The 19149-nt window shown below is 43.4% G+C and overlaps 1 protein-coding gene across 39 annotated transcripts in view; it reads left to right on the forward strand.

The window, feature by feature from the left end:
* LOC129480870 (WASH complex subunit 2A) overlaps positions 1-19149 on the forward strand; it is a 65149-nt gene that overhangs the window by 28054 nt on the left and 17946 nt on the right. For 33 of the 39 annotated variants that reach the window (XM_055275306.2, XM_063637402.1, XM_055275325.2 and 30 more), the window contains 6 exons: positions 1122-1249; positions 3451-3537; positions 7534-7635; positions 9871-10002; positions 13679-13848; positions 17466-17568. In XM_055275306.2, the coding sequence (XP_055131281.1) occupies positions 1122-1249; positions 3451-3537; positions 7534-7635; positions 9871-10002; positions 13679-13848; positions 17466-17568 (722 nt within the window). Of the gene's footprint in view, positions 1-1121; positions 1250-3450; positions 3538-7533; positions 7636-9870; positions 10003-13678; positions 13849-15885; positions 16021-17465; positions 17569-19149 lie in introns of all 39 variants that reach the window. The other 6 variants (XM_063637401.1, XM_055275317.2, XM_063637415.1 and 3 more) reach the window with 3 other exon arrangements.

The raw sequence follows: 19149 nt of genomic DNA on the forward strand, positions 1-19149 counted from the left end.
GCAACTTGAAAAAATAAAAAAGGATGGCATAGGAATGGATGGAACCAGAATGCATTTAGAAGCAGGCTGTCTGGACTTACTGTCCTTTTCCATTGTTAGGTGTAGAAAGTAAGGATGGAAGCCGAAGTGTGAGGAAAAACGATAGCCTAGTTAATCTCGAAAGAGTGCAAACAGATGCGGAATGCACGCAGGTCTCAGTGAAGATGACAGTGAATGAAGGTAGTAGTGCTTTTTGTAGCTCCACAGGGCTCTCACTTAGTGGATATCTTTGAGAAGTGATTTAGAATCGCTAGTAAATTGATGCTGCTTTCCTTGACAACTCCTAGTCTCTTCGGACATTCATGAGTCAGTGACTTCATTTCAGCAACACATGCCCCATTCAGTACAGCAGTGCTTATGGTGGTGAAAGGTTGGAAACCTCCCAAATATTTATCAGTAGAGTAAGCTATGGCCCTTCTATTCAGTGGAATGTTGTGTGACTGTTAAAAAGAAAGGGGTCTATGCTTACTAACTTGGGAAGATTTTATAGGTACATTCAGTGGAAAACACAAATGGTAAGACACATTGTTCAAATTGTTTTCTAAATAGCTAAAGTTAATTCATTAGTACATCCTTTGGGGGAATTAGAAGCATGTGTGCTGAACTGTTCCCAATGTTCATATTGTTTGAGTAGAACGGTGGAATTATGAGAGGATTTCAGTATTTGCTTTTATCTGCTTTTGTACAGTTTGATTTTTTTTAAAGCAAGAGCCAAGCCTTCATTTCTCAGATTGGTTAGATGATTGACTTGGTGGCCCTCTTAAATGATCTTTCTTCTTCTAGATCTCTCTTCACCTTGTAAGCCAGTCCAAGCTACTCTAAGCACAGGAGACGGCTACTTGGATAAGCATGTCAGCCACGTGGATAAACTATCTGTTCTGTCTTTCAACTGAGCTGCTACTATGCTCTTTGAAAAATTCCAAGGGAAGAGTATAGTTCCACTTACTGTTTCTTTATACCTAATCAAGAAACAACATAACTTTTTATGTTTATTCTTCAGGAGGGAAGAATTTTTTAATCTGTGAATTTTGTGATAGGATGTTTGACGTTAGTGTCATTTTATGCCTTGGTATTTTTTAAAGGCAAAGTCCAATCCACTGCCGATATCTTTGGTGACGATGAAGGAGATCTGTTCAAAGAAAAAGCCGTAGCATTGCCAGAAGCCACTGTGAGTCAGACAGATGAAAATAAAGCAAGAGCAGAAAACAAGGTGAGCAGGAGGGAAGCCTTAACGCAGGAGCATTGATCTGCAGCATTTTAATAATTCGTCCGGAACCCAGAGGAAAGTACTGTTCCCTTTCACGTTCATATTGAACAACTTCAAACAGAAAGTGGAAAGAACATTGCAGTGAACACCCAGATAACTACCACCCAGATTGATCAGTTCTTAGGGTTTTGGCAAACACTTAATGGATGTAAACCTTGTTACGTATCTATTTTTTCCTGAACTGTTTGCGTGTAAGTTGTTTGAACTGTTTGCTGCGTGGAACTGTTTCCATGTAGTCATTGTGACATTCTACCCCTAAATATTTCATTAAGCCTCTCTTGAAAAGACTTCCATATAACCACAATGCCATTATCAACAGCTATGAGACTAACAGTAATTCTATAGTAGAATCTAATATCTGGTCTGTATTAGAATTGCTCCAGTTGCCCCAGAATGTCTTTGTAAAATCACCCCAACAAATAGAATACAGATTTAAAATGATCTCACCTATAGTTTATATTGTAATTTCCTCTCTTGTCCCCAAAATGCCATTTATAGCAGCGATCCCCAAAACCTCTTTGGCATTAGGGACGTAAGGAGAGTGCAACCTGCAATCTAGATCCCTCGCATGCACAGTTCACAATAGGGTTTGCCCTGCTATGAGAATCTGATGCTGCCGCTGATCTGACAGGAGGAGCTCAGGCAGTAATGCTTGCTGCTCACCTCACCTCCTGCTGTGCGGCCCGGCTCCTAACAGGCCGTGGACTGGTCTGCAGCCCAGGGTTGGAGACCCCTGCTTTATAGTATTTTTTTATGTTTTGATTTTTTTTTTGTTTTAAGAAACCCAGGATTCGGGCAGTGTGTCTGCATTGCATTTGGTTGTCCTGTCTCTTTGGTCTCCTTAATCTAGAGCAACACCTCACACATCTTTTTTTTTTTTTTTAAATGACCAGCCACTTGTCTTGTAGAATGTGTCTCGTGAATTTGCTTGATTATTTTCCTATGAATAGATTCAGGGTGAGCAGTTTTGGCAAGAATACAAGCAGGCAGGGTTGTGCACTTCCAGGTGGATCACCTCCCAACACACATCAGGTCCGCTGTCTGCCTCATTCAGACACGTGTATCACTTGGTTGTTAGGGTGCCCACTGCTTCATTGGAAAGGTACCCTGTTCTCTTTTGCCATTGATAAGTTGATCTCTAAAGTGATAGTTGAACACAGTGTGAATATCTGTTCTCTCCCAGCCTTTTACTCAGTGTTTTGCAAATCCACTGATGATCTTTTCTTGACTCAGTTAATCTGTTGGCGGGCATAAACTACTATTTTTTTAATTCTATATTTCTTATTAGTTGGCATTCTTCTGAATGAAGTTCTTTCTCTCCCTCTCCTTCCCCAATTTTTAGTATTGCTTTGGGATCATGGATTCATTCTGCAGTGTAGGTGATAATCCATTACAATCACTCTTCTTCTTTTTTTTTTTTTTTTTTTTTTTTTGTGAGACACGGTCTTGCTCTATTGCCCAGACTGGAGTGTAGTGGTGCAATCACAGCTCAGTGCAGCCTCAACCTCCTGGGTTCAAGCGATTCTCCAGCCTCAGCCTACCAAGTAGCTGGGACTATATGCGTGCGCTACCATGCCCGGCTGATTTTTGTATTTTTTGTGGAGACGGGGTTTGACCGTGTTGGCCAGACCATCATTCTTTTTGATGCTCAGATTGACCTGCATTTGGCCAGTGCGTGTGTCCCCAGCAGTCTTTAAGCCCTTCTGACTGCTTGACCTTTCACTGCTGTCCTGCACGGCTGGTCCCTCCTCTTTCTACAGTTTGTCTCATCATGTCATGTCCTGGCTGTGAAACCCTGACTTTCTCTTGCCGACCACCCAAGGCCCAGCATTCAGAACCTGCTAGGCCTGTCAGGCAGCCTGCCTTTCCATGCTGTCTCTCGTTGCATATGTCCCATCTGTGCACCCATTGACCCAGGCAGTGTGTCCTGCTCCCTGATACACCAGATGTGTCCTTTCTTTGTCTTGCTCTTCTCTTAACAGCCCCCTTGGTTTGTTGCCTATCACAGCAGAGACTCCGTGCGTTTTCTAAATGGTTGATTGAGTAAACCCTCCTTTCTGGGCATCTTATGTGTTAATGCCTAATTTTTCTTTTTCTTTTCTTCTCCGCACCCCCCCGCCCCCGCCCACCGCCCCACCACAAAGGTTACCTTACCTTCCAGCAAAAATCTCAAGCCCTCGTCAGAAACAAAGACTCAAAAAGGCTTATTTTCAGATGAGGAGGACTCTGAGGTATGGAATTCTTTTCTTAGTTGTGGGTATTGGTCTATGGATATGACATAAAAACTATTTCTGAATCAGGTTTTTCTCAATAGAGTTATAAGACTTTTTGTTAAGTACTCCAGTTCTTTAAAAATTATCTCTAGAGGCCAGGAGCGGTGGTTGATGCTTGCAATCCGAGCACTTTGGTAGGCCAAGGCAGGTGGATACCTGAGGTCAGGAGTTCGAGACCAGGCTGGCCAACACGATGAAACCCTGTCTCTATTAAAAAGACAAAAATGAGCCAGGCATGGTGGTGCGAGCCTGTCATCCCAGTTACTCAGGAGGCCGAGATAGGAGATTCACTTGAACCCGGGAGGCAGAAGTTGCAATGAATCGAGATCGCACCATTGCACTCCAGCCTGGGCGACAGAGCGAGACTTTGTCTCAAAATAAATACATGAATAAAAAATAATCTCTTGAGAGCACAGGGTCTTTAGAAAGCAATATGTTTACAATACTTTTCACTTTTGGGTTGGACTGTATTTACATTTCCTGGGATGAAAATACTCTCTTTTTAGGATGCTCAGATTTTAAACTGTTAATGGGCTTATGATGTGATGAGGAGCTTGCACCAGAGTGGAGGTCACCATGCTACTTCCTTTATTCACATTCTTACTAACTAGACCGTGGCTTAATGCTGTAGCAGATGGGTTCTGGCATAGCCATCTGTGTTGTCGAGACTGAGACCACTAACAGCCTGTGGGACCCTGGTTCACAGGTTGCTTTGGTCTCTCCAGGCACCTTAGAACCACCTCTCAGAATTTCACTGCTTTTCCTGAGTCTCTCAGGCCTAGATTGTCTTAGGTCCAATTTTAAGTTGGCCTTTTAGGAGATCAGAGAACTGTATGAGAATGTAACGGGAAGTAATAAGCCCCTTTTACAGAAAAAGATGTGGACATGGCAGAAACTTACATGTATTTCAAGAAGCTGTGGGCTCTAGGTTAGGCTCTCATCGTCGGGCTTTGCACTCACAGCGAGGATGAACATGGAACTCTTTGGAAGTAGAGTGATTGCCCTTGATGTAAAGAATACCTTTCAGGCTATTATTTCACTGAAGGCGAGTGTACAAAACATGGGAATTAACCAAAGTCCAGTTAAATCACAACCCTGATCCCTGAGAAACAGCATGATGGGGCCTCCACCATCTTATCCTCATATCATGGATCCCGTGCGTCACCCACACCTGCACCTCGGGGTCTTTGCACCGGCCCCTGCCACTCTGAGGAATGCTGTTCCCAGAATCCAGCTTGCTTCCTCACTCTTCGACTTCTCTGTGAGGCCTCCCTGATGAAATACGCACAACAGGAAGCCTGCTAGCACACACCACCCTGTGCTCCTGGTCCTCTTTCCTATTTCACTGTTTACCACGGCACGTGTTGCCAGGGACAATGTATATTTACTTATTCATTGTCTCTACTTCCCACTAAAGTAAGTGCCACGAGGGCAGGACTTTTTATTCCCTGTTTGTATCCCTGATACCCTGTCCTTAATACCAGTGCTTGGCATGTTGTAAGCCATCCAGTAGTTGTTGACTAGACAAGAAAACCAAATGTGAGCAATTGCAGTGACTTACGAGGTGTTCTGGTTATTTGTTGCTATGAAACAAGTAACTCCAAAAGTTAGCAGTTTATAACACCCATAGTTTTGTTATCTCATAGTTCGAGAGGTTGACTGGGCTTAGCTAGGCCATTGTCACTGAGGGTCTCTTGTGTCTGAAGGTGGCTGGGCTGAGGATCACCTCATTCATTCATATGTCTGGTACCTGGGCAGTGGGGCCCCTGGGACATCTCTCGCTAGCCCTGTGTGGCTCCCAGCATGTAGTCAGGGAAGCCGGGCCTCTTACATGCTGGCTCAGAGCTGTAGGGGAGAGTCCTCAGAGGGAGCCAGGTGGAGGCCATGTGGCCTTCTGTGTTCCAGCCTTGGAAGTCAACGGTGTTCCTTTTGCTTCATTTGTTGGTCAAGATGGTCACAATGGCACATCCAGGTTCACGGGGAGGGGCCGTAGGCTCCCCTTCTTGATGGTGGGAGTGTAAATGAACTCTCAGACTCGTGTGAAAACCCTACCAAAGGCTTTGCCCCATGTGTGTCATAATAGAGTGAATGTTTTTATTGGATATTGTTGGGATTCTGAGGCAAGGAGAAGTAAAACTAAGGCAGTCTAAGAGTTAAAGCTTTGGACCCGAAGAAATGCGTCCTGACTCCTTTCTCTATATCTCAAGTGTGAGGCTGAAGCTTGCCCTGTGAAGTCATTTTGGGGGAACATATTTGAGGTAATGGAAGTGTCTTTTTTTTGCAGTACCAAGAAAGGTATTAGTTAAGGGTCCAAAACTGTGATGTTGACATTTGTTTTTGTTCTTTGCTTTGGTTTACTTCCATTTTCTTAAAGCAGCAGAACCCTTTCTCTTGCTATTGTGTAACATGCAGGAGGGGCACGGGATGCCTGGAATCCCCCATGTGGCCTCTTCTATCTAAATAAACCCATGGGACTCCGGGGAGCACAGGGGAAAACCACTGTGTGGAGGAGATCTCACTTAGTGAACTCATTAGGTCTATATTTAGGAGTAGACATCGACCTCATAATTTAAAAAAAAAACAAAAAAACTGTCCGAAGAGGTCTTAGAAAATATGTTCTTGTCCTATTTAATTGTTCGGCTCTTGTGTATTGAAGTTTATCTTCCCAAGGGAATAGATGTCCCATTTTATGTTTCTACTTCATGTAGCTCAACTTGCAGGTCTTTCTTTGCAGGATAAGCTGATGTTTTATAACATTTTGAAAATTTCTTGATTTTTATATTTTTTACCTTTTTTGAGATAAAATTTCACTCTTCTTGTGCAGGCTGGAGTGCAATGGTGGGATCTTGCCTCACTGCAACCTCCACCTTCTGGGTTCAAGCAATTCTCCTGCCTCAGCCTCCCGAGTAGCTGAAATTACAGGCACCCACCACCACGCCTGGCTAATTGTGAATTTTTACAAAATTAATACAGGCTGGTCTTGAACTCCTGACCTCAGGTGATCTGCCTGCCCCAGCCTCCCAAAATGCTGGGATTATAGGCATGAGCCGCAGCGCCGGGCTGAAAGTTTCTTTAGAATCTATCAGGTCTTATCATGGTTTGCAACATCATATACATGTAGTTAAGCTAAGTAGACTAGCAAACATTTAAAAATAAAAGTTTCATTTGTATTTATTTACAAGAAATAAGTCGGCCGGGTGTGGTGGCTCAAGCCTGTAATCCCAGCACTTGGGGAAGCCGAGGTGGGCGGATCACAAGGTCAGGAGATCGAGAACATCCTGGCTAACACGGTGAAACCGCGTCGCTACTAAAAATACAAAAAAATTAGCCGGGCATGGTGGCAGGCGCCTGTAGTCTCAACTACTCAGGAGGCTGAGGCAGGAGGATGGCGTGAATCCGGGAGGCGGAGCTTTCAGTGAGCCGAGATCGCACCACTGCACTGCATCCTGGGCAACAGAGCGAGACTCTGTCTCAAAAAAAGAAAAAGAAGTAAGTCATAATCTTAGGAGAGAAGGGTGTTACTAAATAAAATAGTTGTAGCTCCATTAATTTGGGAATCCAGCCCCTGTTTCTTTATTGACCCTGTCTAATCTCTGATTCTTTAGACAGTAATGGGAAGCCATGCTTATATATTTATTTTTTTAGCATGGGGTAGGAAATTGATTCGAAAACTTCTTTCTGCCTTCTGTCATTAAGGTGGGAATACAGAAGCCCCTGGGCTCTGCGAGGCCACCAGTTCCTGTAGCTCTCCTCCTCCTTACCGCCACTGCACACACCCTACACAGAGCCTGAGGCCTGTCCCTTTAAGGACTCTGTCTGAGCCACCTTCCCTCTAAGGAAAGAAGCCTAGACACATGGCAGCTATCGTGTCTGAGTGACCTGTGTCTTATACTGACCTGATATTTTAAAAACTGATATTCCTGTTAACCAGCAACTTTAATTTCAATCCAACAGGATTTGTTTTCTTCTCAAAGTGCGAGTAAGTTAAAAGGTGCATCTCTGCTGCCTGGCAAGCTCCCCACGTCGGTTTCCCTGTTTGATGATGAAGATGAAGAGGTAAACATTGTTATTGCAACGCTAGATAATTTAGATTAGGAGAAAACGGTTGTTGATGTAACTTTCTACCCAGAGGCTCATACACTAGCAAAAGGTGGTAGGGAAGCAGTCAGGCTACCTGAAGTTTATATAACAAAAATATTTCTGTTTTTATTTCAGTGACTTCTTCCTTATATTTTCCTAGCTGTGCAATGGAGAAGACATTAGATTCTTGATGCAGTTCTTGTGTGTGTGTGTGTGTGTGTGTGTGTGTGTGTGTGTGTGTGTGTGTGTGTGTGTGTGTTGGAGACTTTCTCTGTCACCCAGGCTGGAGTGCAGTGGTGCGATCTTCACTCACTACAGCCGGGTTCAGGTGATTCTCCTGCCTCGACCTCCCAAGTAGCTGGGACTACAGGTACGCACCACCACGCCCGGCTAATTTTTGTATTGTTAGTGGAGACAGGGTTTCACCATGTTGGCCAGGCTAGTCTCGAACTCCTGATCTCAGGTGATCCGCCTGCCTCGGCCTCCCTAAGTGCTAGGATTACAGGTATGAGCCACTGTGCCCGGCCTCTTCACACAGTTCATATGGAGTGAAATCTACAGGTTTTATTTTTAGAAATCTGCCTTTGAGAAATACAATTGACCCTTTAACAGTGTGGAGGTTATTTTGACTTCCACATTGCAGTGAAAAATCCATATATAACTTCTTTCTTCCCAAAAACTTATCAACTAATAGCTTACTGTTAACCAGAAGCCTCACGGATAACATAAACAGGTGATTGACATATAAATAGTATAGTATCTATTTATATATTTTTGTATTCCTGACATATCTAGCATTTCCTTATTTTTTAATGATATTTCTAGGCTACATGGTTTGTCTGCAAGATTTTTCAAATTGTTGCAAATGTCCAAAAAAATTTTCAAGATATTACTGAGAAAACATTTGTGTAGAAGCGGACCTGTGCAGCTCAAACCTGTGTCATTCAGGGTCAGCTGTACTTTAGTCTGGAGCATGGATCAACGTATACCCAATGACCTACAAGAATGTTTTGGATCAAGTGGAGATACAAAGGAGAAGGCAGCCATGTCCTGACCATTGCCTTTCTTTCCCATCCTGGATGGAGAGAGCACAGTGGGGAAGAGAAATAAGAGAGAAGACAACCCAAACCTTAACTCTTATGCAGTACTGGGCAGTGGTGAGCTCACAGGCTTTGCCGTCAGACCCCTGGGTTCATATCCCAGCTCCACCACTTGCAAACCAGGGACCTGGGGCAAGTAACTTAACCTTCCTTAAGCTCACGTGGCTTAACAGTGAGTAGGGTCATTGTGGCAGCTGTAACTACTAGTGTGAAGCTCTTGCAGAGTGCCGGCACATAGTAAGTGCATAGTGAATGTGAGCTCTGTCATTAGTATCCCCAGTGGACACCAGCTCATTATTCTCCTGGCCTGTCCTACATTACCGCACTCTCCTTAAAGGACACTTCATCCAGGAAGACACTCCCTTCATCCATCTTCACATTCCAGGGCTGTTCACCTGCTGTTAAGAGTTTGTCCATCCTAACTCAGACTCGGGCCCTATGATGCTTTTGTTCCCGTTACCTGAATAAAAGCACCTTAATAAATATAACTTTTGGGGAGTGCTTGACCACAGAAGAATTTACAAATGCCATTAAACTTAGTACACCAGCAATTTTATGTAGAAAACTATTTGTCCACTTTGTATAATCTCTTTGAAACTAATGAGAAACACAAGTCATGCCTTCCCTCCATCCCAGGTGTATGTCTTTCTGACCTGTAAAGGAGTGGAGACAGACCCCCAGTTCTCTCCTTTGAGCCATTGTTCTGGTTTCTCATTCGTGGAGAGGACAGTGTGAGTTTCTGGTTGCTGAGGGGGCTCCCATGCCCGTTGCAGGCTGTAACCCCCTGAAATGAGCAGAGAGGCACTTGCCCACAGGGTGACTGGATGGGGCTCAGTTTCTCCTTGTACTTCCTGATTTCGTTTGCATGTTGTCCTCCTGCTGCTTCGCAGCTGTTCTGCCTTGGAATTCTATGGTAATCTCTTTCCCTTCTATGGGTGCAGTGAGAAAAGGCTGTAGTTTGGGATTTACTAGCATTTTGTGGTTTTTCCCCGCCGGAGGTGTTATTTGTATACCTGACTGGAGACTGACTTCCTAACAGTTTGCTGTAGGAGGACATCCTATGTTTTCTGTTTATAAAGTTGTCTTACCTTTCTGCCCTTTGCTTTTCTAGGATAATCTTTTTGGGGGTACAGCAGCTAAGAAGCAGACATTGTCTCTACAAGCTCAGAGAGAAGAGAAAGCAAAACCCTCCGAGCTCTCCAAAAAGAAAGCATCTGCCCTGTTGTTCAGCAGTGATGAGGAGGTGAGCTGAGGTTTCTCCTAAAGAAGATGGGATTATTTCATGGGATGTAAGAGTTAAAGCCATCCCAAGTCTTTTTCTACCTGTTTTATATCTCTTGATGTTCAGTCACCAAAGGCGATGTTCCCAAGATTGTCTTTTCTGAAGGAAGACATTTAATGTAATATATCAATTTAAAGATGAATCTCTTCAAATTGGTTAGGAATAAGTATGACTCCCACACGATAGTGTATGCTCCTTCAGATGAGTTAGGCCGGCTAGGGGAGAAATGATTTCTCACCCATCGCTGACAGTGGATCCCAGCTCCAGAGATTCTGAATTAATCGAGTTCTCCCCATCGCTAGAAAAAATGACAGATTAACCAGAGAAGGGTGTGCAAGTTTACTTAAGATAAGTTTTACCAGACACAGGAGCCTTCAGAAAGGAAAACTCAGAGAAACAGGAAATCCTGTGTCAATTTCATGCTGTCTGATGAAGAAGCAGACAGTTTTGGAGAAGCACGATTAGATGAAAGGGGTGTGACCTGATGGGAATAAGCTGGGGGAGCTCAGCAAGGCCTGCGTTGTCAGATCATTCTCTGCATCTTTACAAATAAGGAGGCTCCTTTCCTCTGGGAATAGGGAGGACTGGAATGAAGGTCTCATGACCTACTCCAGAGAGGGTTAGAGGATTCTTCTATGGCCGGCTTCAGAGGAGAAGGGCCAGGGAAAGGTCAGAGAGACCTTTCTGCTTCTTTTTTCTCAAATTTCAAGGTCATATTTTGAGGTAGCATGTCCCGTATACCCCAATGACCATATATACTAGTATCTTGTTAAATGAGTACTGTGTTTCATTAATTTAGAACTATAGTTAGGAGGAATTACCTATGGAGGTTAAACTCGTTTTTGAGGGAATCTTAACAACATTTCTGTTTGTGATCTGGATAGATATTACCAAATCAGTTAGTTTAGTTGCTAACTCAATCAGATTTAGTAGCAGGGAATCAGATTTAGCTGTGCAGAAAAAGACTTTAAATATGATGATATAAAAAATCCTGAGTATTAAACATCTTCCTGTGTTATAATAATTCCTCTTTTTTTTAAACATTGTAGGCAAGTTAGGAGGGGGTGAAGTGGATATATAAGTCATAGATATGTTCATGTTCTTATTGAAAGCAATTTAAAAATTCCAAGGCAGATTGCAAAAAAAATGTATTAAAAGCTTATGCGGCCGGGCATGGTGGCTCACGTTTGTAATCCCAGCACTTTGAGAGTCCGAGGCGGGCAGATCACTTGAGGTCGGGGGTTTGAGACCAGCCTAACCAACATGGAGAAACCCTGTCTCTATTAAAAATACAAAAAAATTAGCCGGTTGTGGTGGCCCATGCCTGTAATCCCAACTACTCAGGAGGCTGAAACAGGAGAATCACTTGAACCCAGGAGATGGAGATTGTTGTGAACCGAGATCGCGCCATTGCACTCCAGCCTGGGCAACGAGCGAAACTGCGTCTCAAAAAAAAAAGCTTATGCAACACACATGTGAACAAGACACAACGAAAAACTGCTAGTAATCCTTTACTACAAAAGTCTGAGTCTGGCCTTTAGAAAGCATTTACCAAATCCCACTCAGCTGTGCTCATGCCGTCACATCAAGGAACTCCCAAGCATATATAATTTGTGTTTTGTACTCAAATGTATGAATTTATGATGGATTATCCAGTTTTTTTTCTTTTAAACGTTGTCAGTGGTTGTTCCCCCCGTAGCAACAGCCACACATCAGTGTAGTTGCTCCTACTAGAGTATTATAGTGGTTCAGGAAAATAAAAACATTAGCTAAAGGTTGGAGCAAAAAGACATGCAGAGGAAAGATAGCCAAGGTTCTAGAACAGGGGCGTCCAGTCTTTTGGCTTCCCTGGCCCACACTGGAAGAAGAAGAATTGTCTTGGGTCACACATAAAATACACTAACAATAGCTGACGAACTAAAAAAAAAAAAAATTCCTGCATAAATCACATAATGTTTAAGAAAGTTTACAGATTTATGGTGGGCCGCATTCAAAGCCATACTGGGCTGTGTGTGGCCTGTGGGCCGCGGGTTGGACAAGCTTGTCCTAGAACAAAGACTGTCAACTTCAGCGGCTGCTCACTGGGATCCATGGGGAACTTAAAAGTGTGCTGACAGGAAAAGAGTGCTGACAGGCTGGGCACAGGGGCTCACGCCTGTAATCCCAGCACTCTGGGAGGCCGAGGTGGGCGGATCACCTGAGATTAGGAGTTTGAGACCAGCCTGGCCAACATGGCGAAACTCCGTCTCTACTAAAAAATACAAAAATTATCTGGGCGTGGTGGTGCATGCCTGTAATCCCAGGTACTCGGGACGCTGAGGCAAGAGAATCACTTGAACCCGGGAGGCAGAGGTTGCAGTGACCTGAGATCGTGCCACTGCACTCCAGCCCAGGCCACAGAGCAAGACTGTCTCAAAAAAGGAAAAAAAAAAAAAGAAAGAAAGAAAAGACCTAACGACGGGTGCTAACAGTGGATCCCAGCTCCAGAGATTCTGAATTAATCGGTTTAGGGTACAGCCTCGTCATTGGAGTTTTGTGATGCTCTCTAGTGGATTTCAGCGTTTAGTCACTGCTTAACATCAAGGAGCACTTCTCAAACCTTAATGTTTAAGAAATCACCTGGGCACCCTGTGAAATGCAGGTTCTGAATCAGAAAGTAGGGGCGGGGCCTGAAATTCTGCATAATCTGCTGCTGGCTTGTGGACTCCACTTTGATTTGCAAGACTCTAGACTCCAGAGATAGAGCACTTATGCAAGTGCTTGGGAGTTCTTTGATTTGAAGGGGTGTGAGCATAGTCGAGTAGAATTTCCTTAAATGCTTTCTAAAGGCCGCATTCAGACTTGTGGTAAAAGGATTACTAGCAGTTTTTCATAGTATCTTGTTCACGTGTGTGTTGCATGAGTTTTTACACTTTTTTTTTTTCAATCTGCTTTAGGATTTTTAAAATTAAAATATTCTCTGGAGTTGGAAGTTCTTGAGTTTTTGGTATTTTTACATTTGGCTTCCTTCTTATAGCCTCTGTAATTAATGTTGATTCCCTGAAATAGAGAAGTCGCTTGTCGTAACACAGTGCAGAACCACAGTGGGAAGAGACATCATGGCAGGTGTTGGAGGAGGAAATCATGAGAAGCTCTGTGAGGTCAGAGAACCCAGCTGTCTCGATTTGAGTTCAAAGAAAAGTCTTAGGCATGAGCTTTCTTCAAGACTGATGCACTAAGTTTAATACTTAGTTTAAATACAACTTAGTTTAACAAATGTAAGTTTTATTTTACTCCCCATGTTTTATAATCTAAATTGCCATTGGACTTTTTTTTTTTTTTTTTGAGGCAGAGTCTCACTCTGTCCCCCAGGCTGGAGTGCAGTGGCATGATCTCTGTTCACTGCAAGCTCTGCCTCCTGGGTTCGTTCCATTCTCCTGCCTCAGCCTCCCAAGTAGCTGGGACTACAGGCTCCGACCACCACGCCCAGCTAATTTTCTTGTATTTTTAGTAGAGGCGGGGTTTCACCATGTTAGCAAGGATGGTCTCGATCTCCTGATCTCGTGATCCGCCCGCCTCGGCCTCCCAAAGTGCTGGGATTACAGGTATGAGCCACTGCGCCCGACCTGGAGTTTTAATATATATTTTATGTTTTAAGGACCAGTGGAATATTCCTGCTTCACAGACCCACTCAGCATCTGACAGCAGGTCTAAAGGAGAACCCAGGGATTCTGGGACCCTCCAGAGCCAGGAGGCCAAGGCTGTGAAAAAGACCAGTCTCTTTGAGGAAGACGAAGATGATGATCTTTTTGCCATTGCCAAGGACAGGTGAGATAGTCATTGGAAGGAATCCCTCGCTCCGTGTCCGTGGTAACAAGAAAAGGAATTTGATGCACAAGCTAGTTCCTCGGGTGATTGCTAATCATGGATCACATAGTGATTGTGCCAGTGAGAATGTCTTTGCTTTTCAGTGGCACTGTCTTTTCCCTCAGTACCCGGAAATGTTTGTCTTCACGGATCCTTATCTGATTTCTTCCCCAATCATTATTTTTTAACCTTATTCTTTTTCTTTGTTTGTCAGGGATTTGAGTATAGTTTGGTATCTTTTGTTTGTGATTTTTCTCTGGGCTACTCTAAAGTATGTCAGGTTTGGTCAGGATTACTTAAAAGTTATTTTAGGCCAGGTGCGGTGGCTCACGCCTGTAATCCCAGCACTTTGGGAGGCCAAGGTGGGCGGATCACGAGGTCAGGAGTTCAAGACCAGCCTAGCCAATATGGTGAAACCCTGTCTCTACTTAAAAAATATAAAAATTAGCCAGGCATGGTGGCACGTGCCTGTAGTCCCAGCTACTCGGGAGGCTGAGGCAGAAGAATGGCTTGAACTTGGAAGGTGGAGGTTGCAGTGAGCCGAGATGGCACCACTGCACTCCAGCCTGGGCGACGGAGCAAGACTCCATCTCAAAAAAAAAAAAAAAAAGTTTGTTATTTGAATAGAAATCTGCTCAGCATTGAACACATCCTGTTAGGAGGAAGTTCCCTGTAGAGCTGTGCAGTATCCCGCCAGGGGCTGATAACCCATAGCTGACCTAGGTGCCTCTCCCCATTAATGCTGGAACTGAAGCTGGTAGGATATTCAGAGTGAGCATGGGCTGTGGTTGGTATAACATGCTGCCAGATTAGCTTATGGGTTCAGAATTACTTCCCTGCAAATACTTTTTTTCCTTTTAAAAGCCTGACATGATTACTTTGAAATTCACCTGAATGTTATGAGCAGAAAGAAGTAACTGATTGGACATGGAAATCCTATGCTTTGGTGTGGTTAAGCGTCATTTGATAGATTCAGAAGTACCTCAGGTTTCTGTCTCCAAATACTCGGATCTTGTCGAGCATCACCATTTCTGCATTAGGCCCCTGTAACTTGACACTCGGATGCATCTTTGGTCTCTGATTTAGAATATAGGCTCTGGAAACTTGATATTAAATTCTGATTCTGCCAGTTCCTGTCTGAATAACCTTGGGCAAGTTACCTAACTTCCCTGTGCCTCAATTTCCTCATTTGTTAAACAAAAATAAAAACAGTATTTCTGTCATCGGTTTGTTGGGATGGTAAGATGGAATCTAAATGTGAAATGCTGAGCACAATAGCTGGCACATTCTGAGCCCTCAGGTATTACCAGTTAGCATCGTGAGTGCAGGGAAATAGTACATTCCTTTATTTTTGTTGCTCTCTCCTGGGACATTCTTCTTCCTATGTTGCCTGGCCACCTTCTTTCAAAACTCAGTGTAAGTCTTGTTTCTTAAGAAGCCTTCCCGGCTGGGCGCAGTGGCTCACGCCTGTAATCCCAGCACTTGGGGAGGCCGAAGTGGGCGGATCACGAGGTCAGGAGTTGAAGAACAGCCTGACCAACATGGTGAAACCCCATCTCTACTAAAAATACAAAAAAGAGCCGGGTGTGTTGTGGTGGCACGCACCTGTAATCCCAGCTACTCGGGAGGCCGAGGCAGGAGAATCGCTTGAACCCGGGAGGCAGAGGTTACAGTGAGCCAAGATCTCGCCACTGCACTCCAGCCTGGGCAACAGAGGGAGACTCCATCTCAAAAAAAAAAAAAAAAAAAAAAAAAAAAAAATGCCTTTCCTAACTTTAAACAGATGAGAAAGAGAAGAAATAGGGAGTCGAGGGCGGACATGGCTCCACCTTCATACCCCCACATCCTCAGCTGAGCATTTTCTGCACTGTATCCAGGTTAGCTTGTTCCCATGAGTGTCCACTACCCCCACCCCACACAAGGTCATAAATCTGGCAGTCTGAACCCCATCTTGTTTGTGGGTCCTGGTTCCAACTACACACCATACCTGGCTTTCAGGAATGCTTTCTCTGCTCCAGATACATCCTACCTCCTATTGTTCCCAAAGTTGTCTGTCAAGTTTTGTGTATGGAAAATAATTCATACTTTCATCAGATCTCAAAAGAAGCCTTATACACACAAGAAGAAGTTGAGGTGAGGATGTGGAGGAATTGGAACCCTCATATACTGCCGGTGGGAATGTAAAATGGTGTAGACACTTTGGAAAGTGGTTTGGCATTTCCTCAAAATGTTAAACATAGAGTCACCATATGACATAATAGCTTCGTTCCTATGTATATACATAAGAGAAATGAAATTAGTTGTTCATATAAAAACTTGTACATGAGTGTTTATTGCAGCCTTAGTCATAACAGCCAAAAGTGTAAACAACCCAAATGTCCATCAGCTGATGACTGGATAAACAAAATGTATAACCATACAATGGACTATTCTTCAGCAATGAAAAAGAATAAAGTAGTGATGCATCCTAGAACATGAATGAACCTAGAAAATCTTATGTTACTTGAAAGAAGCTGGTTACAGAAAACCACATATTGTATTGTTCCATTTATATGAAATGTATAGATAAACCATAGAGACAGAAAGTAGATTAGTGGTTGCCAGGGCCTGTGGGGCAGGGGGAATGGAGAGTGATGGCTCATAGGCATGACGTTTCTTTTTGGGGTCATGATAATGTGCACTTAGGTTGTAGTGATACTGCACAGCTCAGTGAGTATATTTAAAAAACCATTGAAGTGTGCACTTTAAAAGGGTGAATTTGGCCAGGTGCAACGGCTCATGCCTGTAATCCTGATTGGGAGGCCAAGTGGAAGGATCTCTTGAGGCCAGGTGTTTGAGACCAGCCTGAGCAACAGAGAGCAACCTCACCTCTCCAAAAAAGTAAAAAAATTAGCCAGGCATGGTGACATGTGCCTGTAGTCATAGCTACTTGAGAGGCGAAGGCAGGAGGATCACTTGAGTTCAGGAATTTGAGGCTGCAGTGAGATATGATTGTGCCATTGCTCTCCAGCCTGGGCAGTAGAGTGAGACCCTGTCTTAAAAAGTAAAATAAATATTAAAAATAAAGTAAATACAAGGTGAATTTTATGGTACGTAAATTATGTCTCAATAACGCTACTAAGAAAAAGAAATAGAAGCCAGGCACAGGGTCATTTCCCAGTGCTGATCCTGGCCCTGTGATCTCTCTTGGCAACCATCTTCCTGACAATTCGGGAAATAGGCATGTCCACTTTGGTTCTTTTTGTGCCGTAGAAAGTGGGAGAGAATGTTCTGCTTGGGAAGGCTCAGGCATCGTGTGCCTTGCAGAGGTAACAGCTGGTGCACCTGCACTGGATAGTAACAGGAAAGGGGCAACCTGAGGCAGGAGGGACAGAGGCTGGTGATTTGTTGGAGACAGATTTCATCTATTTCAAAGGTCTTTCCTGTTTGCTTTCAACTGTGTAAGGTCAACTAATGGCTTGGGTGTTCGGGTGGTAGGTGGGTTCCTGTAGGTGCAGTCTAGAAGAAATATTGTTGTTATGGTTTTTGTTTTTTTCATCACACTTTTCCTTAATTTGACCTTTTGTTTGTTTGTATAGCCAAAAGAAGACCCAGAGAGTGTCACTCCTCTTTGAAGACGATGCTGATAGCGGAGGCTCTCTGTTTGGCTCTCCTCCCACATCTGTTCCTCCTGCAACAACGGTATTCTTCATCTCTTAGTCCCAGGAAATGTCCTTGAGTTTATGCTACATCAGTAGTGGTACTTCCCCGAATCAGCTCTTCATACCTAACCTTGGAGGCTGAGTCTTATGGAAGACCTTATTTGCCTAGTTTCAGAAAGAGATCTTCTGATTAATAGTGTTCTACAGAAGAAGCACACGTGCAAAGCCATCATTCAGTGTCAGGTGTAGGAACAAGGAACTGGGTCTCAGAAGAGGCTTGGCCCCATTGGCATGGAATTCTGCTAACATTAGACTAGGCCAGTTAAGGCAAAATCATTCCTTTTATGAGTGTGTGTCAAGTACTAACACTGGTCCTGGTTTATATTAGCCAATCAGTAAAAAGGAAGGAAATTCTCACACGCACTACAAAATGCATGAACCTTGAGGCCGTTATACTCCATCAGTGGAGAAATGGTCACACAGGTCCTAGTACAGTTAGACTGTGGAATACTATACAGTGGTGAAAAAACCCAGGGTGGAGCTTATTGGGATGAAAAACATACTGCAGGCCAAAAAAAAAAAAAAAATGCATAAACACGTAAACATGGTGTAATTTAAACTTTAAAAAACAAGAGATACACATGAATGCCTGGAAACTGGCCTAAAAGTATCGATAGCACATTGTTACCAGCGATTATGTCCCGGGAAAGGTATGGAATGGGGGACATCATACTCTCAGTGCCTTTTTAAAGCCTTTTTAAAGAAGGCATTTGTGCATTACTGTGGAATTAGAAATAAACTCCAAACAAAAAATATCTAGGAGATATGGAAGAAGACCCTTCCTGTTAAATGGAGTTGCACAGCTTATACCAGAAGCTCTCAGCCCTGGGCCAGCATGCTGCCCACCCTGGGCCCCAGGCTCCCTGCTGCTGCTTCTATGTGGCTCCTGAGCCTTTCCTTGGGTGCTGTGTACTTCCATCTCCCCCTTTGAGGGCATCCAGTGGCTGTATAGTTAAAGGAGTCAGGAGATCTGATTGGTTTTTCTTTGTAAATTATAAATAACCTACTCTGGAGGATAACTGAGCAATAAATTAATAAATTTTGCAGCCTCTGGTGCTGTAAAACTTTCAACCTATGGTAATTATGATTGTTAAATAAAACAAAAGGTCAAGACACACAACTTAAGTAGCTGAATAGCCTACATGTTTTTGATTATTTGTGAATATAATCATCTTTAGACAAAAGTAAATAGAAGATACTTCTTATTTACAGATATTTCAGTGTAAGTTAATTGTGACTTGGTTGTAAGCCTATGTTGACCAAAAGGTTAAACCACAGGCAGAAGAACTTAAAGAAATGTAATGTGAGTTTTGTTTTGAGCCAAGCTTGAGAACTACTAGCCCAGTAAAGAGACTCCGCACAAACTGAGAATGCTTCCCAGAGTGGGCCACACGAGACGCAGCATTTATACGTTTCTGTTATATAGAAAATGGGAGAGGGGGGCAGTGAAGCAAAGGTGACTTTCTTAACAATTCAGATTGGTGCTCAGTGACATTGTATATAAGATAAAGTAAATATGTGGTTAACGTATTTTACTCATTAGCCTTTTACCCTAATAAGT

The sequence above is a fragment of the Symphalangus syndactylus genome, chromosome 4, assembly GCF_028878055.3.
Source record: "Symphalangus syndactylus isolate Jambi chromosome 4, NHGRI_mSymSyn1-v2.1_pri, whole genome shotgun sequence".
In the NCBI taxonomy this organism is placed as follows: Eukaryota; Metazoa; Chordata; class Mammalia; order Primates; family Hylobatidae; genus Symphalangus; species Symphalangus syndactylus.